Source organism: Balaenoptera ricei, chromosome 2 (genome assembly GCF_028023285.1).
Source record: "Balaenoptera ricei isolate mBalRic1 chromosome 2, mBalRic1.hap2, whole genome shotgun sequence".
In the NCBI taxonomy this organism is placed as follows: Eukaryota; Metazoa; Chordata; class Mammalia; order Artiodactyla; family Balaenopteridae; genus Balaenoptera; species Balaenoptera ricei.
The window spans coordinates 173,051,193-173,077,880 of NC_082640.1; the positions used below are offsets into that span (position 1 = coordinate 173,051,193).

The window sequence follows — 26,688 nt, forward strand, 5'->3', positions numbered from 1 at the left end:
CGGAGCACAGGCTCCAGACGCGCAGGCTCAGTAATTGTGGCTCACGGGCGTAGTTGCTCCGCGGCATGTGGGATCTTCCCAGACCAGGGCTCGAACCCGTGTCCCCTGCATTGGCAGGCAGATTCTCCATCACTGCGCCACCAGGGAAGCCCCCAAGTAATCACTTTCTTTATACAGATTAAGAGATATAATAACTTTGCCTATGAAGGCAACTCCTGAAATAACTAATTATAGCTGCCAATTACTGTTAATTTTGAGATTGGTTTTATATAAAGACATAACAAAAAACAATACTGCAATCAGTCAACATTTCACTAAGTTATTAACTGCTTTCCTCTGTCCTGTCATTTCTCTACAGATCTACTGTTTTCTATATAAGCTGGAGTTCTAAACCACCATTTTGAGTTACTTTTGGTGTAGGTTTCTCCCAGGTGATATGAATTGCACCCGTTAATAAACTTTTTGTTTTTCTCTTGTTAATCTGTTTTTTTTTTTCCTTTGGCTGTGCCTCATGGATTGCAGGATCTTAGTTCCCCGACCAGGGATCGAACCCGGGTCCCCTGCAGTGGAAGCGCAGAGTCCCAACCACTGGACCACCAGCGAATTCCCCTAATCTGTCTTTCTGTTAGAGTTCAGGCTAAAAGCCTAGCAGAGGAAGAGGTCATTGGGTATCCAGGGATGTCCTGTGGGCATACTGACTTTTAGTTTAATTTGGCCCAAACTCCCTAAAATTCCAGAATTATGGTAGTAAATGACCAGTTTTTACAGTTTTCATTCCAGTAGTAGCAGAATAATGTCCAAACTCCTTGCCACAGCACAATGGGTACATAATTCTGTTTTAAGAGGAACCATTTATATAAACTAAAGGTGAAAGTAAATGGTGCCCCTGAGGCCCCTGCCAACCCATTTAATTAGTTCTTCCGCTAATGTCCATCATGCACTCTAAGATTTGAATACTTTGCGCTGCTCACAGTTATTTAAAGAAGTTGTATTTTTATTTTTTAATTTTTTTCCCTACTGTTACACGTGATATGACACACTTGAAATACATTCCCCAACCTCCCCTCTGTCAGGTAAACTACTCAGCTCAAATGTCATCATCTCTATGAGGGTTTCCCTGATTCCATTAGGCACGATATATCAGTCCTTTATAATATTTCAAGAGCGCTTTATACATATCTCTAGCCTAGTGGTTCTCAGCAGCGGGTGACTTGCCTCCCAAATGCTGTCTGGAGACATTTTTGGTTGTCACAGCTGGGATGGGTGGTGTTACTGGCCTCTAGTCCGTAGAGGCCAGAGATGCTGCTAAACATCCTACAATGCACAGGATGGCATTATACACAAAAATGCAACTATCTTTACAACAAAGAATTATCTGGCCCAAAATGTCAACGGTGCCAAGGTAAGAAGCCCTGATCTATACTTATGACACTGTATCACAATTTTCTTGCGTGTTTGTCTTCCCCCACAGAGTATGAATGTTTTACCATGGCAAGATGTTTTATTTATATTCCCAGAGTCTTTCCTGGTACACAGCACATGCTCTATGAATGTTTTTGAATGAATAGAAGAAAGGAGGGAGAAAAGGAGGGAAGGAAAGGAAGGAGAAAAGGAAAGAGTCAGAGGAGGTACAAACAGAGGGAGGGAAGATGGGAGAAAGAAAAAGGGAAGAGCTTTCTCTCCTTTCAGGGAAGCTACATAGGATGATGCTAGTTTCCTACTCCCACCCTCAGTATATCCCAGAAGGTATACTTACCCAGTATTTAAAGCCAAACAGACTAAGGGCTTTAGGCTTTACCACTTATTAGCTGAGAGATCTTTGAGAAAATTATCTAATTTCTTTAAACCTAAACTTCCTCATTTATAAACTGGGGGAAATGGTTTCACTCTCATAGAGGTGAGGTGAGAATAAAATAATATACATTAAGAACCTAGTAAAGTGCTTACACACAGTGAGAATTTATAAATATCACCCTTTCCCTTCCTTCTCTAAGAACATCCATATAGAGAGGTATCAGTTATGACTTTTCTCTGTGTTTTCCACTTTGGTAAACCCGAATATGTTACTATCATGATTGTAAAATAAAAACACAGTCATCCTGTTTGTCACAGAACATTTCTTAGATAACTTATATTATTTTAAATAATTTAAAAACCAGATTTCTAGTCTTTACGGTTTTTGTAATTTTTACTCATAAATTTAAAAAATTAATATTATCGTGACAGAAAGGTGTCAAGCCAGAGCTCATAGTTCCAAATTCAAATTACAATAAGTAAAACAATAAAACTCTAAGGAAAACTATAAGAAAAATGTTTCATTTGTAATATGAAAATAAAATCCCATTCTAAAGAATTCTTCATTTCCTAGAATACAAAAGATAAGGAAAAAAATGGACTAACTTAACTTTAAACCCAAACGAAGGTCTAACCTATCTGGCCTGTTGTTGCATAGTCTTTCAAAGGACCTACCTGGCCTGTTGCCACATAGTCTTTCACAGGATGAATAGCCAGGCAGAGAATATCATCATCATGACCCAGGTAAAAGCGCTGTGTGTTCTGCTGTCGATTATAAATGACACCCACTGCTGCCACATGGTACACAATTTCACCAATTTGAGTATAAAACAGATTACTTCGACAGTCATAACCTCTGTAACTAAATACAGAAAAATCATATAACATTAACTTTGGCCTTTTACTGATAAATATGGACTATACAGAGGACATTCAATTTCCAGTTTTACAAGATACTGAACAATTTTAAAAAATACAAATATCTCAGATCCCATAAACTTTTGTGAACTGCTCTGATTACAAATAGCTAAATCCAAGCTACAACACTCAATGAAAAAAGGTGCAGAAAAGTGTATATTGTACACTAATATTTGCATAATACTAAATTCGTATACTATAAAGCAAAAAGTTGCTTTTTTACTAGTGAAAGGGTATAGAAAAGAATATATATTTGTATTTGTTTGTACTATATTATACATAAATATTTCTGAAACTAGGTAACAGTGATTCCCTTTGGGTAGGGGGGAAATGATGGCTGGGAGGGCAGAGGTGGGAAGAAGATTTTCAGAGTGTATCCTTTTATACACATTGTTCAACCATGAGAATAAAATATATCAATATATATTACAAAAATAAGTTTAAACAATTTAAAAATATTATACACATCCAGAAAACAAGTAGTCAAATCCTCTCAAAAATGATCAATATAAATAAAATAGATAACTAATAAGGACCTACTGAATAGCAGCACAGGGAACACTACTCAATACTCTGTAATGGCCTATATGGGAAAAGAATCTAAAAAAGAGTGGATATATGTATATGTACAACTGATTCACTTTGCTATCCACCTGAAACTAACACAACATTGTAAATCAACTATACTCCAATTAAAAACACACACACACACACAAAATGCTTCCAAACAAAAAAACAAAAAGAAATACTGTCTATTTTAACACTGGAGGAAAAATATTTTTACTAAATAAATCTGTTTTTTTTCAAATTCTTGAAAACATTATAAGCCAGGTAAGACAATGATTACTAGGTTAGGGGAAGGAAAGAGCTGGACTGGAGACTCTGTTGTCCCGGGATAAAATGTGAGCCCTGTATTGCCAGATATTCTAAGAGAGTCCAGAAACTGTATTTTATTGAAATTATATATAGGCCAAAATGCTTAGGCCAAAACAAGCCACAATATCATTACAAATTAGACATATTTAGGGGAGATAATAATCTCTTACATTTCACTTAGTTTTTTTGTTTAAAGAGATCCATTTCTATAAATATAACACAATTTTCATAAGACAAATTAATTTTTTATTTAATAAACTCTTATAGCGCCAGACAACATTCTAAGTCACCACAAGTATTGACTTATTTACTCCTCACCAGAACCCTATGAAGTAAAGTACTGTTATCTCCATTTTACAGATGGTAAAACAGAAACACAGAGAGGTTAAGTGACTTGCTCAAAGTCACATAGCTAGTAAATGGGAACCAAAATTCAAACACATAAATGAAAAGTAGTCATTTTGTACCCGTGAACAAAGTGTAATCGAATACTATTTCCTGGAGCCCGCTCTCTTCTTTTAGAAGTACCACTTTTTTGTTTCTCTTTGTATTGTTCTTTAAGCTGAGGTAGATCTTCCGTGTAAACCTTTAAATAATGTACATAAGTAGAAATATTCTTAGAACATAAATTAATAAAGGTGTTATAGATTCCTAATGTAACTTCAGACACTGTGGTTACTAAGATCGCTAAAGTTTTAACAACTGTCTTCAATAGGAAGATTCTTTATGAAATTTACTTCCTTGGAAAGACAAACGTATTTACATTTTCTAAGTATCACACTGACAAATACATATTTAGTTTCCATGAAATTTGTATACTTTGTAAGAGAGTATTTTAAAGGAAATAAATGGAAGTGTACTGCGACAAAAAGCACATATAATATATAATAAAATACAATACAGGCACAGTTAGTATATCAAGCACTTAATATAAATAACATTTTACACAAGTATACTTTAAATCTTAAAGGGGGAAGCAGCCATACATTTCTTGGAAAATTAAAAACTGCAGAAGGTAACAATAGATGAGTAAACAACAGGGAGCAAGATAAAGAAGAAACTAGAATTTTTCAGGAAAAAATCATGTGGTAATAAAAATTACCTGCCGACGGTAGGTGAGCTGTGTCTCTTGTTCAATTTCAGAGTCCAGTTCTGGAACATCAGACAGATCTGAATCTGATTCATCACTATTAGAGTCAGCCAGATTTTCTGTAATTTAAAAAAATGAAACATTACCTGTTTAAAGAAGATTCATTTTCAAAACAGCACAATAAAATTAATGATTAAGAGCTGACTGTGCCAACTGACATGGAGACAAGCCATAAAACAAGCAAATGAAATTACCTATTCAAGTGACACAGATGTCAGTAAACTGTACTACAGATTATCTTCCTCTCCACTCACTGCAAACTCAACAGTTCCTTTAAATCCCTTCACTGGCTCCCCAATGACCGCTACATCAAATTTAAATGTCTGTGCAAATATAAGTGAATATAACCTATAATTAACATGAAAAATAGCTAGAAAATACTATATGCAACAGATGAACTGACATTAGATAATTTTTCTTTGTCAAAAAAACCATACTGAAACCTAGATACCCATCTCCCAGAGAATACATTAAATGTTTGTTTTACTAATGCATGTTTTTTACTCATCATTTGATAAAGTGTAACCAAAAGTACTTTGTAGTCCATGCTCTGTGACATCTGAGTTTAAACATATAGACCTAATATTTTATTTAAAATTTCCACTAATAATAATAATTTATACTGTTAACATACGAGGTTTGTGTATGTTTCAATAGTAAAATTGTTATTTGGGGGTTACTGAAGAGTTATTTGACAGAGAAATTGTTGAGACAGTGTGTGTTACTCACCTTGGGGTGCTATGTGAAGAGCATCTTTTAGTTTTCTTTCAGGAATAAATTTCCACTGAAAGACAGAGTGATCTGCTCCACCAATAGAAATAACCCACTGATAATCATGTGACCATCTGACATTAGTTACATGAGCTGAATGGCCAATGTATTTTTTAAACTTGGCCCCTATAACAAAAATATACCTTTATGTTGATAAACAAATGCCAATACACACACACAAAAAACACTATAAACAACAATATCTATACCTGAACCAATGCATCCTACTTCTATTACCTTAATTATGATCAAAGGGGAAAAATGTTAATTCAAAAATTCACTGAGTGAGCAAATGAATGAGTGTACATCAAGGGATGTAAATCTTTGCTCTACTGATTCACAATATAATTTGGTAAGAACCTCGAGCTGTGAAGCATTATCTTATTGCTTTGAGAAAAGCCTGCAGCTACAAGGGGATCAATTGTTTTTATATTCGGATATTTGAATGTTTTGGCCTGACGCCTTTGATCTTAAGTGACATTGACCAATCTCCTCCCCCCACTATTCTCAGCCCTAGCTCCGAAGATCCTTTGAAAGCTCAAGCCATCAACAAAATATTAGCAACATATAAAAAGGACTACACCCCATAACCAAATGGGATTTATGCCAGGAATGCAAGGTTGGTTCAATATACAAAAATCAATCATACTAACCAAAATAAAATACATCCAGTTGTCCCAACAACTATCTTTTATAGTCATTTTTTTAAACCTATATATTTGGTATAATGTCCTTCAATGTGGGTTTGTCTGATGTTTCTTCATGATTAGATTCAGATGTGTTTTTTGCACAGGCAATGTTGTGTCCTTTTGGATACATCATTTTAAGGGGCACCACAGTTCTATCACTAGTGATGTTAAGTAGCAGCATTTGGTTAAGGTGTTATATACTAGACTTCCCCAACTGTAAAGGATTTGTTTAACTTTCTGCCTAATTTTTAAAAAATCTGTGCAATGATAGGAACCATTTTTGTGGTTCTAAGTTCAGAATACATTTTCTATATCCTGCTTAGATAAACTTGATATTTGGCAACATGTATATGTTCCTGTTAGAGTACACTAAACACAATAATGTTTGGCTTCATTCTGATAATGTTTTAGAAGTTTTATTTGAAGTTACAGAAGGCTTGTATTTCAGGATGGCAAAGATCCATCAGTTACAAACTGGAGAAAAACCTTCACCTTGGCCATGAATTTAGGAATAGCCATCTAATCAAAGCATAAAAGATTTGACCCAAACTATATAAATTACAATTTACTGCTACCTGACAGTAATGTTATTTTTTTAAGAATCAATTTTTTATGTAGCTTAACAGAAGTCAGTAACTTTCTAGATGGGTAACTTGCCACAATTCACTCCACAAGTCCAATAAGGTAAGATTTAGTCCCATCCCTCTTATAAGAGAATGCATTATTTGCCTGTCAAGAGGACTCTGGCTATTACTTCCTTTGATGGGACCCTGTACATACTCTTAGGCAACAGAGAGACTTACAAGGTAAAACCAGAAATTTCAGCAAATAAAATTCCAAGTTTTTAAGGTGTACTAATTTTGTTATGTTTAGAGCAAATGAAGAAGAGTTATCTGAGTACCTATTCTAATTGACTATATTGGGTGATAGCTCCAAGAGAGGTGTAGATAATCCTGTAAGGCCTTCCAAATGATTTTTTTCTGTGACTTTTCAAAGATCAATTCCTCTGGAAGAACCAAGGCAATTCAACAAGAAAGCTATGGAATAAGTCTAAGGGAAGCCAGTTATTTCTAATCAAAGTGACTTTATTAATAATTATTCAATAACCAGCACTGTTTATCTAACTATGATAAACAGTTTATCTTAAAAGTAAACCTAGATATCACATCTTTTAAGAAGTGACCATGACTCACCAAGACCAACCATATCCTCTTATCATGCTTCCAGAATTCCCTGTTATTACCCCATGTGATTATAACACTCAAATGTAATAGTCTATTTACTTGTTAACTCCTCTAATAAACTATAAGCTCCTTGAGGACAGGATTGTATCTTGTTTACCATACATCCCTAATGCCTGATACATAGCAGACATTCATTAGGTATTTGAAGAAAGAGAAAGAAAGGAAAAAAAAAAAAAGAAAGATCATATTTTCCCTCACTCTGCCTATACACTTGAGTTGAAATGCTAGACTGTAGAGGAGGGAAGAAGAGTAGTGAAGGAGACTGAGAGGGCATGAACTCCAACGCTTACAATTCATTAAAGGGGACAAAAAGTCTGATGTAAAGAATATTAGAGTTGAAATCAAAAGACTAGAGTTTGAGTGTCATCTTGACTACTTAATAGCACAGGAGCTTGAGCACATCAGTTAACCTCTCTTAGACTCCATTTCCATTTTAGTATAAATTGGATTATAAGCTCTCAAAGTCCCTTCATTATTAAAAACTGACATATGATAGGAAATGATAAAAGAACAGTTAAGGCCTAAACAGTCTGTCATCAATTAGGACTAACATCTCAGACAAAAGATTTATCAAAGCAAGCTAGAATGGTCATAGAAGCTTTCCTAATTTAAATGAGAACAGAATGATAATTCTTGGTGAGGATAAAGCAATAGACTGAAATATTTATGTTTCAATGATCCCATGTCTTTTCTAATTTATTTTAGGGTATACTTTAACAGAAAGTTAATATGAGCTAAATCTCTTCAATAAATTGTAGCAATATGACAAAAGATTTATTTCCCATTTAACAATGTTTTGATGACCTTAAAACTTCTAGATATAAAATATATGAGAATATCTTTTTTGACCCTAGTAAAAAGTAGAATTCCTTAATACATAAAACAGCATTGTTCAGAAAAAAAAAAAAGAGAAACTGATTTGACTACACTGAAATAAAAACTAGTCAACAAAAGACATCATTAGGAAAATAACTCACAAACTCAAAAAAAGGCATCTGTAATCCATAAAAATTACAAATCATTTGTATCTAGAGTATATGAAATTATTTTCATAAAACAATAAAAGAAACAACTCTAAAAAATAGGCAAAAGATATGAACTTGTGTTTGATAGAAGAGGAAATGCAGAAAATCAAAAAATATTGGAAAAGATGGTCAATCTTATTAGTAGTTAGACAAATGTAAATTAAGGCAAGGTGACACCATTTACACCAACTAGATTTACAAAAACAAAAAGTGTGGCAATGCCAAGTGCTGAAGAGGATGTAGATCAACGGGGTTTGTAAAATGGTATAACCATTGTGGAAAACAATTTGGCATTTTCTTATAAATTCTCTATGACCCAGCAATTTCACTCCTAAGTATACATCTTTGGAAACTTGTATATCATAGCAAAAGACTGAAAAGAACCCAAATGTCCACTGACAGAAGAATAAACACATGAACTGTATCACATTTTCACAAGTATTTTACAGCAATGAAAAACAAATACACTAGAGCTACATGCAACAATATCTTAGAAATCTCAGAATCTTAGAAAAGCGGTGTTGAATAAGTCCCCATCACAAATCTGTTTTATTGTTTGATATTTGTTTTTCCAATGAATTTTCTTATGGAATCTAAAAACTATTTTTACCAAATAGAAATGTTCATTTGTCAATAAGTACTGAAAGAGTCTTGGCAATTATTAACAGTGATGAAGGTGTCAGATTAAAGCAACCATGCCCTCACCTCTCCATCCTCCCCCACCCCGCCTTCTCACCCACCACCATAGCCTCTGTGCTGCTGCCTGGGAACAGTCTGATTATTTGAGAGAGATTATGGTCAAGAGCAGGAGAATCTAGAGAGAAAGAGGATAACAATGAACAAAGAAAAAAAAAAAAGAAGAGTAATGCTCCTTTGGCCTGGGATTTGAGGGGGCTAAATGTGGAAGAGGAACATTCTGGGCTAACCTCACACATTTTGTGCTGCAATTACAATGATTCTATAACGTAAGCTACTTCTATTATTTAACTTCTTTCCACATTTTGTAAAAGCTTCACTTATGGATATTACTTAAGTGGATATCTAAAATACATTAATACATCAGACACAATCTTTTCCCAAACTTAAGTTGGATCAATAGTACAACTTACTGTAATGAAAAAATGTACAACTTCATAACTAATCTAAAAGAGAGTTTTTCCAGTAATACTACTAGCTTTATGCAAGTATGTAAATTCAGTAAATACAGAATCTTAAAATACTTCTCCTAACCTTTGTCTTCTTCTCTCCCGATTACCTACCCATAGTCTCAAGCTGACTCACAAGAAATAAAAACCCTTATCATAAAATAAATGTCTAACAAAAATCTAAAAAAAACAGAAAATAAGAAAAACAATTTATATTCTTGAAGCAGTAACTGAACAAGACTAACTTTTCTTAAAGACTTTGGTAAAATATTCCTACAGCAATTCAGAAGACTACTGCACATTTTATAAATGAAACAAAATTATTGAGCAACAAAAATATTGTCTTCCCTGTTGCAGAAGATAAAGCTTGTGAGTAACTCCCATTCATTTGATTAAGAAAACTCAGAAAATTACTTTTTTTCTGCAGAGAGGTCAGTGTATGAAACAGTGAGTAGAAGCAATGTCTAAGATTAATAACACCATGATTAATCTTACTAAATCTCACACCTTCTAACTAGGCAAGTATCATTTTGTGTCACAATAAAATTTGTTGTGCCTGGTGACTCTCATGTCCTGGCTATGTGGTGGGATCCAGAAATACCGTACTTCAATTGCTAGAGATTTAGTTAGCCTTTATTAACACCCTTAGCATTACGTATGGAGGCACTTCCACATGCACCTAGGAAGCTGACATGTTGCAGGCAGGAACTGACAACATGGCATAGCTGGCAGGATCTGGAACTCACTACTTTACTGTAGAGGTATAGCAATTACCAGTCTAGACTTCTGGGAAACTTGGGCCCTTAAGTTTAACATCAAGGGGACTACCTAAACTATTTGAATAAAACTATTTCTACTGTTTCCAAAATTACCTTTTTACTAAATTGCATTTTAACATTTGTCCAACAGCTTTTATTAACAAGCGGGTGAAAATCATGACTGCATCTGCTATAGATGTTGATACTCTATGAATACACTCACTGCACCTAATATAAGGCCCTATATTATAAGGGAGAGTTCTTTGAAAATTAAATCTCAGAAGAAACTTGGCTTTCTCTGAGTAGTAGGTATGCTTTTTTTTTTTTTTTTTTAATAGCTAAAGTGAAAATTATTTTGTGCCCTGCTTTATTTTATTTTTGGTTTCCAGGAAGCTCAGATTCAATTTTGATGTTTGACTACTGAAGAAGAAAATGTCAAACATTTTCTTTACCTGATTTTAATATAGTATTTCTATTTATACTTCCCCTGGTATGAATTCTTTACTCATATAATTATTTTAGTACTTATGGACTTGTTATAAGCTGACTCAAATACTTTCTGGAACAAGGCATGGAACAAATAAATGACTAATAGAGCATTTCATTTAATTATTCTCAGGTCTATTAACAGAATGATTAATATCATCACTTTAAAAGAGATCCGGGGGCTTCCCTGGTGGCGCAGTGGTTGAGAATCTGCCTGCTAATGCAGGGGACACGGGTTCGAGCCCTGGTCTGGGAAGATCCCACATGCCGCGGAGCAACTGCGCCCGTGAGCCACAATTACTGAGCCTGCGCGTCTGGAGCCTGTTCTCTGCAACAAGAGAGGCCGCGATAGTGAGAGGCCTGCGCACCGCGATGAAGAGTGGCCCCCGCTTGCCGCAACTAGAGAAAGCCCTCGCACAGAAACGAAGACCCAACACAGCCAAATATAAATAAATAAATTAATTAATTAATTAAAAAAAAAAAAGATCCAAGAAAAAGAGGTGATACATATTATATATAGAAAATAACCAGTGATAAGACCCCTTATTTTTCTCCCACCCCCAGTTATGAAAAATAAATGTCAAAACAATACATGCTAAGGATTTTAAGCAAAAACACACTCTCAGATAAAAACCAACAAACAAACCAATAGATTCCAAACTGTGACCTGCACTTGCACAGCTGACTACTTCATCAGAATTCTTGAGAAAATGACATAAGAAAAATGTCTCCTAAAAGATATATGTTCAACAAGTTAAATGATTAAAGATAATAAGCCATAAGAAAAGTATAACTATCATTGTATATCCCAACTATATGAAGCAATTCTGGAAGTGGGGAGAAAAATGATTCTTTAAAAAGAAAGAGGTAAAGTACTAGCCCATTCATAATATATGAATTCAAAAATAATTTTCTAATACAAACTTCATATCCAAAAATAAATGTAACATATGACAATAATTTCTGAATTATCAAAATACTATAACTAATTCTATTCATTTTCATGAAATCCTTCACCAAACCAACAGCACACATATTTTAAAAAGTATAAACCCTCTTATTTATCTTAAGACTAATTTTCTGTAAGAACTTAGAAGTCTTTTAAAAGACAGAGGTTAATTAATAATATTTTGAAAGAAAAGATACCTTTTCTTAAACAAGGATATCGAAATAATTTTATAATTCCATAGTCATCAGCTGTAACTAAAACTTGGCCAATATAGTTTCCATCTACTGAGTTTATATCATTGATATCTGAATACTTGGGCCAAATTCCATTTACTTCAAGGCCTGAAACACATGTCCATGAAGCCCAATGAACACCTTTTATTTCTTCTTTATTTGTCACTTCTTTTCCTCCTAAAAATAAATCATAGTATTAATTTACGAAGTTATTTCCTTTGATTTTTACTCAAGCATAAACTGTACTGATAACATGGTAAACTCCAAAACTTAAATATCTTCTCCATCCTGTTAAAGGAGAAGACATGAATAGGTAGGTGAATATAGTAAGGAAAGGAGAAAATTAAGTGTAAGGAGTTGTTAAAAAGCCACTACCAAAATTATGCTGACTCAGAGACATATAGATTTGATGATGATGTAGCTTAGCAGGTTCGTCCATATGGACAGTAAAACTGAACCCTATTAAAATCATGCTACAGATCAGTCACAATGGGGTAAGTTAGAAGGAAAAGTAAAAGCTATAAGAAAGTGGCAAATCAGGTATTGAAAAAGAAACCGAAGAAGATACACGGTTGAGAAAGATAACTGAAAGGATCACAAAAGAAGGATGAGTGACAAGGAATACATTTATGTTAGGTAATAGGACTTCAGTATTCAGTCAATCTTCATTACATACAGATTGTTAATGAAAACTTTTGGAGAGATGCATTAATTTAAATATGCAGCTACTCTTCTTAAATAAGTTATTTTAATATAGTGACTAATTCACTAAGCATCATACCAAATAAAGGGCTGAGAGATAATATTTTGATGGTTCTGTTTTTATTCTTCTCTTTTTAAATCTTTGATAAAAATTCTGTTTTTCAAAATTAGTTTGTTAGCTATATTATTAATATTATGCAAAGTCTGAGATAACAACAAAAACCCAAACAATTTATAGTCAGACATTTGTATCAGTTGTATTTAGTTAATTAGTTGCACCCATTAAAAATGGCATTTTGACTTTCTAATATGCACTAGGACTTTACCATATACTACTCATATGGCATGGACTTCAACATAAAATAAGTCTGCCTTAGATCCTCCAAGCAATTAAGTTTTAATTAAGAACCAAAAGGATTTCACATGATAAGGCAAGCCATAGAGAAAAGATCACAATGGCTGAAATATTAGCTTGTATCTTCTTTGATTTCCTATAATCAAATGTAACTTACACTCTGCCTCTAGTGAAATTCTAAGATATTTTAAAGGAACTAAAAATCTACAAATTATAAATAATTTATAGGAAATTTTTACCTGGCATCCTATAAAAAAGTCTTTTACCATTCCCATCATTTGTTTGTAAATATCTACTGTCTGAGGACCAGTCCAAGTGAGTGATGAAACTAAGCGATCCAACACATTCTCCAAATTTTTTATAACGCTGAGAAACTCCATAAATATCAACTGAGTTGTCATTGCATCCAACAGCAAGGTAAGTTCCATCTGGTGAATATTTTAACTCATGAATTGCCTCCTTCCGATCTTTAATATGTACAACTTCCGTCATATCTCTGTAAAGAGAAAAAAAATGAGACCATATGCAAAGAAGTCACTACAGAATTAGTTCAGTTTTCAAATGTGTCTAAAATGACTATGAGGCTGTATCAAGTATTTATAAACCATAAAACAAATGTAAATGAGACAAGTAGTATTAACTCAGGAATAATTTTGCTGAACAGAAATATATGAGGACAATATATGCTGGAAGTAGAGAAAAATGCTAAATTTCAGTTCCTAAATTACTCAATTTTAAGTAGTTCAGAGATTCATACTAAATTTCTGGAGTCATACAATAAAGGAAATAAAGTCATGGATTTTTATGATGAAGTTCCTTATAAGTACTGAGTTTATGAAAAATGCTTAATTATAAAAGCCATGATTTTCAAATTAAATTTTTGTAATGAAGCAAATGTACAAAATTGCATCCAGGAAATAAAGAAAGGAGAAATTGATTTGTATTATTTCAGTAATACATTTGAATGTATATCTTTATATAGATACCACTAGTTACTTTTATTTCAATCTCTTTGACCTTTTTTAATAGAATATAAATTCTTCCCAATTAGTGACCACGTCAGCCAGCAAAGTTAAATATTTTTTTTTAATGATGCCTTATAACTGATTTTCCAGAATAATAACAGGTACTGGTAATAGCCATAAAAATGGGTAAACACTTAGTTAAACACTACTGAGTTTCCAAACATGTGGAGTTGGTGGAGAGGCGGAGAAGAGGGAGGCAGCAAGGGAGAAGGGGCAGGAGGAAGTGAGAATTCTATTTCCAACTAGTGCCAGGCACTTTTTCCAAATAAATTTTGCATTACCCATCTGAAAGGTTCTCAACAGATAATTTCAAGAATAAAAGCTTAAATGGTTATTTCCCAATTTTTACAATTTCTAAATGGACAATTTAAAGCAATCAAACTCATATTTCTTTCAGTAACACTAAGTATTTAACTGTTTCAGGCACATGGGATACAAAGATGAACTCATCTTCTGTGAGAGACAAAGTAATTATACTTCATCATTGAGAAAATGTAGTGAGTGCTCAAAAGGTTATGTGTGAAGTTCTATAAGAAATACTGAAAAAGGGTTAAGACTAAAGGCAGGGGACTTCCCTGGTGGTGCAGTGGTTAAGAATCTGTCTGCCAATGCAGGGGACACGGGTTCGATCCCTGGTCTGGGAAGATCTCACATGCCAAGGAGCAACTAAGCCCGCGCACCACAACTACTGAGCCCACGATCTAGAGCCCGCGAGCCACAACTACTGAGCCCGTGCGCCACAACTACTGAAGCCCACGTGCTTTAGAGCCCATGCATCACAACTACCGAGCCCATGCGTCACAACTACTGAAGCCTGCGTGCTCTAGGGCCCACATGTCACAACTACTGAGCCCACGTGCTGCAACTAGCCACCACAATGAGAAGCCCGCGCACCACAATGAAGAGTAGCCCTGCTCGCCGCAACTAGTGAAAGCCCACACACAGCTACGAAGACCCAGCACAGCAATCAATCAATCAATAACTAAAAGACTAAAGGCAGGAAGGGACCAAGGAAGAATGATACCTATTTGTGCATAAAACCTGAGGGGCTGGCTAAGCATAAAAGAGTGAAGGTTTTCCAGAAAGAAGACACAGCATGAGCAATGCAAGTACATGGTACATTTGAAGAACAGTAGATAATACAACGTGGATACAAGATAAGTAGGAAAAGCAGTGACTTGATGGGGTTAAAGAGAGAAATTGAGGACAGTGTGTAACAGATCTGATACATTGCCAAGGAACTTGGGCTTTACCCTGGTGTTAATCATATAAAGAAAGAGACGAAAATCATCCCCTTAACTACAAAAGGGAATCAGAACGAAACAAAACAAAATAAATGAAGGAAAAAAAGTACTCTTTAGAAGAGCTTTCCTGGTCAACGTCACTTTTGCCTTAGACCCTGCAACTTGCAAGGTCCTCTTCCTAAGCACAGAATAATGTAGCTACTTCTACCTTTCCCAGTGACTTCTTCCTTTCAGTTTTAATTAAATCCATGCATCTTACCTCCCTTTCTTCATACCCATTCATCCATCCATCCACTCATCCATCCATTAGTACATCCAGCCATTCATCTATATCTATATGGAGCAAGATTTTTAAGAAAACATCTAAGACACTATTTGATAGCTTTTCCTTTTTATGCCTTCTTTATTAAAGATATAATCATTCCAGTATCAATCACGAACATTAGTTAAAAATGCTCCTGGAAAATTCTTCAGACTTGTTTTGGTATTTTTTTTACAGCTTTTTTGTTCTAGAGACTTAACTGCTCCCAGTTAACGAGAGAAATAAGTGTGGATATCTCAGGTTGTCTCTTGCTTTCTACCACTGTGACCCTGTCCACCAACCAACACATGCACACAGAGAAGAAACCAACAGTGATGGAAAGAGATTCTGATTGACTGATTGGTTTTATAGTATGTATTACGTTATTACATCAACACTATGAATTATAACTATCTTCTCTGACAAAGATGTTTCTTTGACAAATTTACAGGTAAGAAGACTATTATTAGATGAAAATGTATTGATTTCTAAAAATTCTGAATTAAGTCTTCTGGGAAACTAGTATGCAAATTCTGTGATTTCTTTAACAAGCAGAGGGAGGCCAAAGCCTCGGAATACTCATACATTAGCAGTCTGTAACACATCACAAAAGTAAAAGTACACAATACTGATAGAGCATATATATTGATAGAGCATATAACAGAAGAACCGTTCCTAGGTGAAGGAGTTAGAGGAAACAGACCAAAAGAAGTGGAGTTTAAACTTCATTCTGAGGAATTAATGGGACTTAGCTCAGCAGAAGACAGGAACTGGGAGGAAAAAGCCTACATTCCAGCAGAGCTAAAAGTATGTGAAATTGCTGATGGCAAGAGAAAGCATTCAAGCTCAGCTTGAGAAGCCCAGTGTAGTGGTACTGAAACAAGCAAAGGGGGCTTTGATGTGAGCAGAGCCTGGTAAGGAAGACTAAGGGAAAATTATAAAAGTCCTCAGAGATCTAAAGATTTTGGGCCTTAACTTGTAAATATAAGCTAGGGTGGGATGAATCAATCAGATCACTGATCTGGTTCGAGAGTAAAAAACAAATTGAAGGACTATAACAGCAGGATTAAGACCAATTAGAAGACTACTACAGATGGTGGTTGCTCAGACTTCAGAAAGAAGTGAAATGATCTGAAATATGCAGTATTACACAATCCATACTATTATAGAATATTCAGTATATGTTAAAGATATTATCATTCTAATCTTATTCACAAACCTTAACTAAAATGCTCCTAGACAATTTATCAGGCAAGTAAAATCAACAGGATGTAGTGATGGATTAGAAATGGTGGTTACCTCCTAGAGTAATGGAAATAAAAACAAAAATAAACAAATGGGACCTAAAGAAACTTAAAAGCTTTTGCACAGCTAAGGAAACCATAAACAAGACAAAGAGACAACCCTCAGAATGGGAGAAAATATTTGCGAACGAAGCAACGGACAAAGGATTAATCTTCAAAATATACAAGCAGCTCATGCAGCTCAATATCAAAAAACAAACAACCCAATCCAAAAATGGGCAGAAGACCTAAATAGACATTTCTCCAAAGAAGATATACAGATTGCCAACAAACACATGAAAGAATGCTCAACATCACTAATCATCAGAGAAATGCAAATCAAAACTACAATGAGGTATCACCTCACCCCGGTCAGAATGGCCATCACCAAAAAATCTACAAACAATAAATGCTGGAGAGGGTGTGGAGAAAAGGGAACCCTCCTGCACTGTTGGTAGGAATGTAAACTGATACAGCCACTATGGAGAACAGTATGGAGGTTCCTCAAAAAACTAAAAATAGAACTACTATATGACCCAGCAATCCCACTACTGGGCATATACCCTGAGAAAACCATAATTCAAAAAGAGACATGTACCACAGTGTTCACTACAGCACTATTTACAATAGCCAGGACATGGAAGCAACCTAAGTGTCTATCGACAGATGAATGGATAAAGAAGATGTGGCACATATATACAATGGAATATTACTCAGCCACAAAAAGAAACGAAATTGAGTTACTTATAGTGAGGTGGATGGACCTAGAGTCTGTCATACAGAGTGAAGTAAGTCAAAAAGAGAAAAAATATGCTAACACATGTATATGGAATGTAAAAAAAAAAAAAAAAAGGTTCTGATGAACCTAGGGGCAGGACAGGAATAAAGACACAGTCGTAGAGAATGGACTTGAGGACACAGGGGAGGGGAGAAGGGGAAGCTGGGATGAAGTGAGACAGTAGCATTGACATATATACACTACCAAATGTAAAATAGATAGCTAGTGGGAAGCAGATGCATAGCACAGGGAGATCAGCTCAGTGCTTTGTGACCACCTAGAGGGGTGGGATAGGGAGGGTGGGAGGGAGGCTCAAGAAGGAGGGGATATGATAATATATGTATACATATAGCTGATTCACTTTGTTATACAGCAGAAACTAACACAACATTGTAAAGCAATTATACTCCAATAAAGATGTAAAAAAAAAAAAAAAAAAGAAATGGTGGTTAGAGAGAGAGAGAGGTATCAGTGATAATGCCTAGGTTTTTGGCTTATACAAGAACATGGACAGAATAGGGCCCAGAGACAGAAGATCAGTTTGGGACGGGGGATGCTGGGTTCAGCTTTGGACATGCTGAATTGCAGACATCTTTGAGATACCCAAGTGATGTTAAATAAGCAACTGGATATGCATGACTGGAGTTTAGAGGTGATAACAGGGCTAGAACTATGCATCCGGGATCATCAGGCTATGGGTAGTAACTGAAGCTAGAGGCAGGATGAGATTACCTAGGAAGATAATAGAGTCAAAAAGAGCAGAAAGCCTAGAATCTGAGCTTTGAGGCACTTCAATTTTACTGGGTAGGCAGAAGATAATTAGCCTACAAAGAAAATGGAGCCAGAGGCTGAAAAGAGAAAGAATTAACATCTAAAGCCAGGGAAGAGAATGTTTTGAGAAGGAGCAAGTTGTTAAAGGGGTCAAATTTACTGCTGAGAATCAATTTAGATGAGAACTGAAAAATATCTCCTGGTTTTAGTTACAGGGCACTATTAGTGAAGGTTTTCCAATTTAAAGATGAAGGCAAAAGCTATATTGGAATAGGGGTAGAAAGTTGATAAGTTAATTGGAAGGAAAGAGAGATAGTAAAATAGGCAGTTTTTTGAGATTTTTACTGTGAAAGAGAAGAGAGTAGAGATGTGATATAACCAAAGAGGGCCTCAGGCTCGAGGTAGGAATTTTAAGATAAGACATATTTGAGCATGTTTTTAATAGTGCTCTTGGTGGGGGCAGAGAGATAAAAAAAACTTTGATGTGAAAAAGTAATGGACATATACAAAGAGTTACTTTTTGAAAGCCAGGAAACAACTTTCAGAACTTATTACTCCCATGAAATGAGGCAGACAAAATATAAATATGTTGAAAAAAATTTTAAATGAATGTGTGATTAGTTAGGTGGAAAACTGTCCTAATTCTTTTAAAGTTGATATAACTCAGCAGTGACACTGTCAGAAAAGACAACTGGCTAGCGACTGGTAGAATCTAAAATGGCAACGTTAATGTTTTCACAACTAAAGTCTACCCCATACACTGCAGGAAACCTTACTCCATCTTCAGCATAATTTATTAATCATGCTCACCAGGCTCTTCCACTGAAGTCTCCCTAATTACTTATGAGAATGAATTAGCGCCTTGGAAGAGTTTGATGTTGATAATACCATGCAGCCCACCATGAGTCAAAGTTTTATATATATTCATATATATCTTCTAATTTGAAAAATATTTGCAATTTTTCATTTGATTCCATGATATTAGTGTTTCTTTTAGTATAAAATTAACATTTTTGTAACAAGGAAAAGAGATGTTCTAAGAAGTTATATGATTTTGCCCTGGCACATCACCTTGTACCCCAATTTAAGAATCAGTGTGTTAGTTTCTAATCTATGCTATGTTCCTCTAATCATAACATAACCACTCCTGTGAGGGTACTTTGCTACTGCTATACTTATGAATTCTGCTCTATGATACGGAGAATATACACAGTGAACCAAGAAGAAACAGTGACCAGGTAAATTAAGAAGGATTAGGAATATCTTTGAGGGAGCTCCTTGGTGGCCTAGTGGTTAGGATTCCAGGCTTTCACTGCCACGGCCCAGAGTTCAATCCCTGGTCAGGGAACTGAGATCGCGCAAGCTGTGCGACACATGCCTCCCTTACCCCAAAAAAAAGAATATTTTTGAGTTGCTAAAATACTGACTTATTAGAGATAACTTATTCACCCAGTTTCTTGCATACAATAATTGAAAGGACAAGTAAATGTACAAACGAAAAAATAACAATCACTATTTTTATTTTTATTTTTATTTATTTTTTTTTTATTTTTTTTTTTCTCTTTAAAAGTCTTTATTAACAAAACATTCCCAACATTTTGGATTTCCTGGAAGCCCCTCAAGAGTAAGTGGCTGCTTTCATCAGAAACTGCCTGACTCATGTATGGAAGAGGTGGCTTTTCATGCTTGGGCACCTGGTGTGAAGACACATAATTCCCTAGGGAATGCACCTGCTTGATACAGTACAGATCCCCACGGAGCAGCTTTATAATCTAAAGCAAAAAATCAGTTTGTGAAGAGGGCTGTTCTGACTAACAGAGCTTTGCAGAAATGAAGCAGAAACTTCAGAGATGTCCAAAATTCACAGATGTAGGTACTAAGTTGCTTAGTTTCACTGACCACTTGCACTTCATTCATTCATTCAATTAATAAATAATTTAGAGTGCCCATTACTAGTGCTATTCATTTTGTCAGACACTCTAGCAATGCAGTGGGTATCAAAAGGACAAAATCTCTGCTCATAAGCTTATATTCTGGGAAAGGAAGGAAATGTACAAATCCGATTCTTTTACATTATTATAAGTGCTATAAAGAAAACACATAGGGTATGAGGTACTATGAAACATGGGGTGAAGAGAGGCTATGTTAGGTTGACTGATCCAAGATGTTCTTTAGGGGATCTGAAGTGGCTACATTTCAGCAGGGACCTCAAGAATGACAAAGCACCAGATATCCAGATATGCAAATAAAGCAGGAAGGGGTTTAGGACTGGGCCAGGCTGAGGCAAGAACATGTGCACAGATTTGAGGATCTTGTAATATATTGCTGCACTTGAACAATCACTATTTTTAATGCATACCAACTATCTGATAGAAATTCTCAGGTGTTTTACATGCATCTTAAATTCCTGGTTGTAAACCAACCCAAATGTACTTAATGACACTGAATTTTACACTTAAAAATGTTTAAAATGGTAAATTTTATATTATGTATGTTTTATCACAATAAAAAAATTAGGTTAAGAGAAAAATCTCAGTGTATCTCATTATAGAAACCTGTCCCAGAAAGAAGAGTCATATCTATAGCAGCTCAGAAGTACAAGAGAACATGATGTATCTGAAAAAGTGAAAGATGTTTTATACATGCTAAAAGAAAGAGATTGTGGTAGAAAGAAATAGGCTAGAGATATGGGCAGGATATGCTATGTTAAGAATTATGAACTTCATCCTAAGGACAGTGCGATGCTTTTATCATACTTTAGAAAGAGGAGGGATGCAAACAAATGTGTTTTAAAAGGCATCACTATAACTGTAGAGTGTAAAAAGGACTTGAGGAAGCAAAATAGGAGGTAAGGAGACCAGCTGAGTTGCTATTCCACCAATCCAGGTAAGACATGGCAAAAGTTTATACAAGAGTACAATGGTGAGAGTGGAAGGAAGTAGATTAATTTGAGAGCTATTTAGGAATTAGGTTCTCCAGAATTTAGTGATTAACTAGACATTAGAGGCAAAGGAGAGAAATGAATCAATGGTTTCTGGATTGGGCAACTGGGTGGATGGTCCTACGATACATTAAACTAGATGTGAAAAATTTCATAGACACTTGTCCTCGTGAACACGTGTGGATCTACAGCAAATTTTTAAATGGCTGTATAGAATTCAGCTGAACACAATAATCCAACATATCCATAATCCAACAAAAGATGTTAACTGCTTTAACAAATTCTTTAAACTTTTCTAATTACCCAAAGGAAGAGACGCAGGCATTTTCTTCAAAGCATAAATCTGCAAATAACAACAAAACCATTCACTCATTTTTAACAGTTTCAAGGTCTCCTTCTCTCTCTTCCATGTCAGAAGATCATTACTGAAAATCAATACTACCAAGAAATGGAAATCAAGACCCAAATTTAACTCAAAATTTTAGTCATTATTCTACTAAGCATTCTTGATCCCCCAAACCAAGGTTTTTGAGTTAATTTTCTGACAAAGCCATTTTTATAAACATATTTTTTATACTTAATGAAACTAATATCTGAAAAAATATATATTAATAAGAAGGGAGGGGGAAAGGAAATAGATAAAAATAAGTACTATGCACTCTATCTCACTTAACAGAAATTTACTCTCTTTCTACTTCTACCCTAATACATACCTTACTCTAAGTACAGTGAATGAGCCATCCTTCATTCCAAGGGCAAGATGGATCCCATCTACATTTACAGCTGCACAACGAATTGGTTCTTCCATATTACACCTTGCTATTAGTGCATGATCAACTAGGCTCCATATCCTGTAACATTTAATTAAAATAAAAGAATAGTTAACAAACATACATTTAAAAAATGATAGACTCTATGAAAAAACTGTTGGTTAAAATAATAATTTCATTTTAAGGAGGCAAGATAAACCTATATTTTTAACTGTATGCTTGTGGCCGGGAATTCTTATCTACGAAACAGAAGTATTCTTAATGCTTAAAATGACAAGGGTTAATAGAATCTTTTATTTTTTATTTATTTATTTAAACATCTTTATTGGAGCATAATTGTTTACATTGTTGTGTTAGTTTCTGCTGAATAACAAAGTGAATCAGCTACACATATACATATATCCCCATATCCCCTCCCTCATGCATCTCCCGCCCACCCTCCCTATCCCACCCCTCTAGGTGGTCACAAAGCACTGAGCTGATCTCCCTGTGCTATGCGGCTGCTTCCCACTAGCTATCTATTTTACATTTGGTAGTGTATATATGTCAATGCCACTCTCTCACTTCGTCCCAGTTTACCCTTCCCTCTCCCCGTGTCCTCAAGTCCATTTTCTACGTCTGCAGCTTTATTCCTGTCCTGCCCCTAGGTTCTTCAGAACCATTTTCTTTTTTTAGATTCCATATATATGTGTTAGCATATTGTATTTGTTTTTCTCTTTCTGACCTACTTCACTCTGTATGACAGACTCTAGGTCCATCCACCTCACTGCAAATAACTCAATTTCGTTTCTTTTTATGGCTGAGTAATATTCCATTGTATATATGTGCCACATCTTCTTTATCCATTCATCTGTTGATGGACCCTTAGGTTGCTTCCATGTCCTGGCTATTGTAAATAGAGCTGCAATGAACATTGTGGTACATGACTCTCTTCGAATTATGGTTTTCTCAGGGTATATGCCCAGTAGTGGGATTGCTGGGTCGTATGCTAGTTCTATTTTTAGTTTTTTGAGGAACCTCCATACTGTTCTCCATAGTGGCTGTATCAATTTACATTCCTACCAACAGTGCAAGAGGGTTCCCTTTTCTCCACACCCTCTCCAGCATTTATTGTTTGTAGATTTTTTGATGATGGCCATTCTGACCGGGGTGAGGTGATACCTCATTGTAGTTTCAATTTGCATTTCTCTAATGATTACTGATGTGGAGCATCCTTTCATGTGTTTGTTGGCAATCTGTTTATCTTCTTTGGAGAAATGTCTATTTAGGTCTTCTGCCCATTTTTGGATTGGGTTGTTTGTTTTTTTGAGAATGAGCTACATGAGCTGCTTGTATATTTTGGAGATTAAGGCTTTGTAAGTTGCTTCGTTTGCAAGTATTTTATCCCATTTTGAGGGTGGTGTTTTCGTCTTGTTTATGGTTACTTTTGCTGTGCAAAAGCTTTTAAGTTTCATTAGGTCCCATTTGTTTATGTTCGTTTTTACTTCCATTTCTCCAGGAAGTCAGTCAAAAAGGATCTTGCTGTGATTTATGTCATAGAGTGTTCTGCCTATGTTTTCCTCTAAGAGTTTTATAGTGCCTGGCCTTACATTTAGGTCTTTAATCCATTTTGAGTTTATTGTTGTGTATGGTGCTAGGGAGTGTTCTAATTTCATTCTTTTACATGTAGCTGTCCAGTTGTGCCAGCACCACTTATTGAAGAGGCTGCCATTTGCCATTGTGTATTCTTGCCTCCTTAATCAAAGATAAGGTGACCATATGTGCATGGCTTTATCTCTGGGCTTTCTATCCTGTTCCATTGATCTATGTTTCTATTTTTGTGCCAGTACCATACTGTCTTGATTACTGTAGCTTTGTAGTCAGTCTGAAGTCAGGGAGCCTGATTCCTCCTGCTCTGTTTTTCTACCTCAAGATTGCTTTGGCTATTCGGGGTCTTCTGTGTTTCCACAGAAATTGTGAAATTTTTGTTCTTATTCTGTGAAAAATGCCATTGGTAGTTTGATAGGGATTGCATTGAATCTGTAGATTGATTTCGGTAGTACAGTCATTTTCACAATACTGATTCTTCCAATCCAAGAACATGGTATATCTCCATCTGTTTGTATCGCCTTTAATTACTTTCATCAGTACCTTATAGTTTTTGGCATACAGGTCTTTTGTCTCCTTAGGTAGGTTTATTCCTAGGTATTTTATTCTTTTTGTTGCAAGGGTAAATGGGAGTGTTTCCTTAATTTCTCTTCCAGATTTTTCATCATTAGTGTATAGAAATGCAAGAGATTTCTGTGCATTAATTTTGTATCCTGCTACTTTACCAAATTCATTGATTAGCTCTAGGAGTTTTCTGGTAGTATCTTTAGGATTCTCTATGTACAGTATCATGTCATCTGCAAACAGTGACAGCTTTACTTCTTCTTTTCCGATTTGGATTCCTTTTATTTATTTTTTGTCTCTGATTGCTAGGCTAAAACTTCCAAAACTATGTTGAATATTAGTGGTGAGAGTGGGCAACCTTGTCTTATTCCAGATCTTAGTGGAAATGGTTTCAGTTTTTCACTGTTGAGAACGATGTTGGCTGTGGGTCTGTCATATATGGCCTTTATCATGCTCAGGTAAGTTCCCTCTATGCGTACTTTCTGGAGAGTTTTTATCATAAATGGGTGTTGAATTATGTTGAAAGCTTTTCCGCACCTACTGAGATGATCATATGGTTTTCCTCCTTCAATTTGTGAATATGGTGTATCACACTGATTGATTTGCTTATAGTGAAGAATCCTTGCATTCCTGGGATAAACCCCACTTGATCATGGTGTATGATCCTTTTAATGTGCTGCTGGATTCTGTTTGCTAGTATTTTGTTAAGGATTTTTGCATCTATGTTCATCAGTGATATTGACCTGTAGTTTTCTTTTCTTGTGAGATCATTGTCTGGTTTTGGTATCAGGGTGATGGTGGCCTTGTAGAATGAGTTTGGGAGGGTTCCTCCCTCTGCTGTATTTTGAAAGAGTTTGAGAAGGATAGGTGTTAGCTCTTCTCTAAATGTTTGATAGAATTCTCCTGTGAAGCCATCTTGTCCTGGGCTTTGGTTTGTTGTAAGATTTTTAATCACCGTTTCAATTTCAGTGCTTGTGATTGGTCTGTTTATATTTTCTATTTCTTCCTGGTTCAGCTTCAGAAGAGTGTGCTTTTCTAAGAATTTGTCCATTTCCTCCAGGTTGCCCATTTTATTGGCCTATAGTTGCTTGTAGTAATCTCTCATGATCCTTTTTATTTCTGCAGTGTCAGTTGTTACTTCTCCTTTTTCATTTCTAATTCTGTTCATTTGAGTCTTCTCCCTTTTTTTCTTGATGAGTCTGGCTAATGGTTTACCAATTTTGTTTATCTTCTCAAAGAACCAGCTTTTAGTTTTATTGATCTTTGCTGTCATTTCCTTCATTTCTTTCTCATTTATTTCTGATCTGATCTTTATGATTTCTTTCCTTCTGCTAACTTTGGGGTTTTTTTGTCTTCTTTCTCTAATTGCTTTAGGTGTAAGGTTAGGTTGTTTGAGATTTTTCTTGTTCCTTGAGGTAGGATTATATTGCTATAAACTTCCCTCTTAGAACTGCTTTTGGTGCATCCCATAGGTTTTGGGTTGTCGTGTTTTCATTGTCATTTGTTTCTAGGTATTTTTTGATTTCCTCTGATTTCTTCAGTGATCTCTTGGTTATTCAGTAGTGTATTGTTTAGCCTCCATGTGTTTGTATTTTTTACAGATATTTTCCTGTAATTGATATGCAGTCTCATAGCGTTGCGGTCGGAAAAGATACTTGATACAATTTCAATTTTCTTAAATTTACCAAGGCTGGACTTGTGACCCAAGATATGATCTATCCTGGAGAATGTTCCATGATCACTTGAGAGGAAAGTGTAATCTGCTGTTTTTGGATGGAATGTCCTATAAATATCAATTAAATCCATCTTGGTTAATGTATCATTTAAAGCTTGTGTTTCCTTATTTTCATTTTGGATGATCTGTCCATTGGTGAAAGTGGGGTGTTAAAGTCCCCTACTATTATTGTGTTATTGTTGATTTCCCCTTTTATGGCTGTTAGCATTTGCCTTATGTATTGAGGTGCTCCTATGTTGGGTGTGTAAATATTTACAATTGTTATATCTTCTTCTTGGATTGATCCCTTTGTCATTATGTAGTGTCCTTCTTTGTCTCTTGTGATCGTCTTTATTTTAAAGTCTATTTTGTCTGATATGAGAATTGCTACTACAGCTTTCTTTTGATTTCCATTTGCATGGAACATCTTTTTCCATCCCCTCACTTTCAGTCTGTATGTGTCCCTAGGTCTGAAGTGGGTCTCTTGTAGACAGCATATATACGGGCCTTGTTTTTGTATCCATTCAGCCAGTCTATGTCTTTTGGTTGGAGCATTTAATCCATTTACATTTAAGGTAATTATTGATATGTATGTTCCTATTACCATTTTCTTAA

General features: G+C 35.3%; 1 protein-coding gene across 7 annotated transcripts in view; it reads right to left on the bottom strand.

Moving 5' to 3' along the window:
- Positions 1–26,688, bottom strand: part of EML5 (EMAP like 5) — a 168,314-nt gene that overhangs the window by 80,472 nt on the left and 61,154 nt on the right. For all 7 annotated transcript variants that reach the window (XR_009500978.1, XM_059914794.1, XM_059914793.1 and 4 more), the window contains exons 8-14: positions 22,152–22,289; positions 13,335–13,591; positions 12,003–12,215; positions 5,468–5,635; positions 4,691–4,797; positions 4,056–4,174; positions 2,466–2,656 (exon numbers count right to left, since the gene is read on the bottom strand). Coding sequence is in view for 6 of the 7 variants with exons in the window: in XM_059914794.1 (XP_059770777.1) it covers positions 2,466–2,656; positions 4,056–4,174; positions 4,691–4,797; positions 5,468–5,635; positions 12,003–12,215; positions 13,335–13,591; positions 22,152–22,289 (1,193 nt within the window). In the remaining variant the exon portion in view is untranslated. The remainder of the gene's footprint in view (positions 1–2,465; positions 2,657–4,055; positions 4,175–4,690; positions 4,798–5,467; positions 5,636–12,002; positions 12,216–13,334; positions 13,592–22,151; positions 22,290–26,688) is intronic.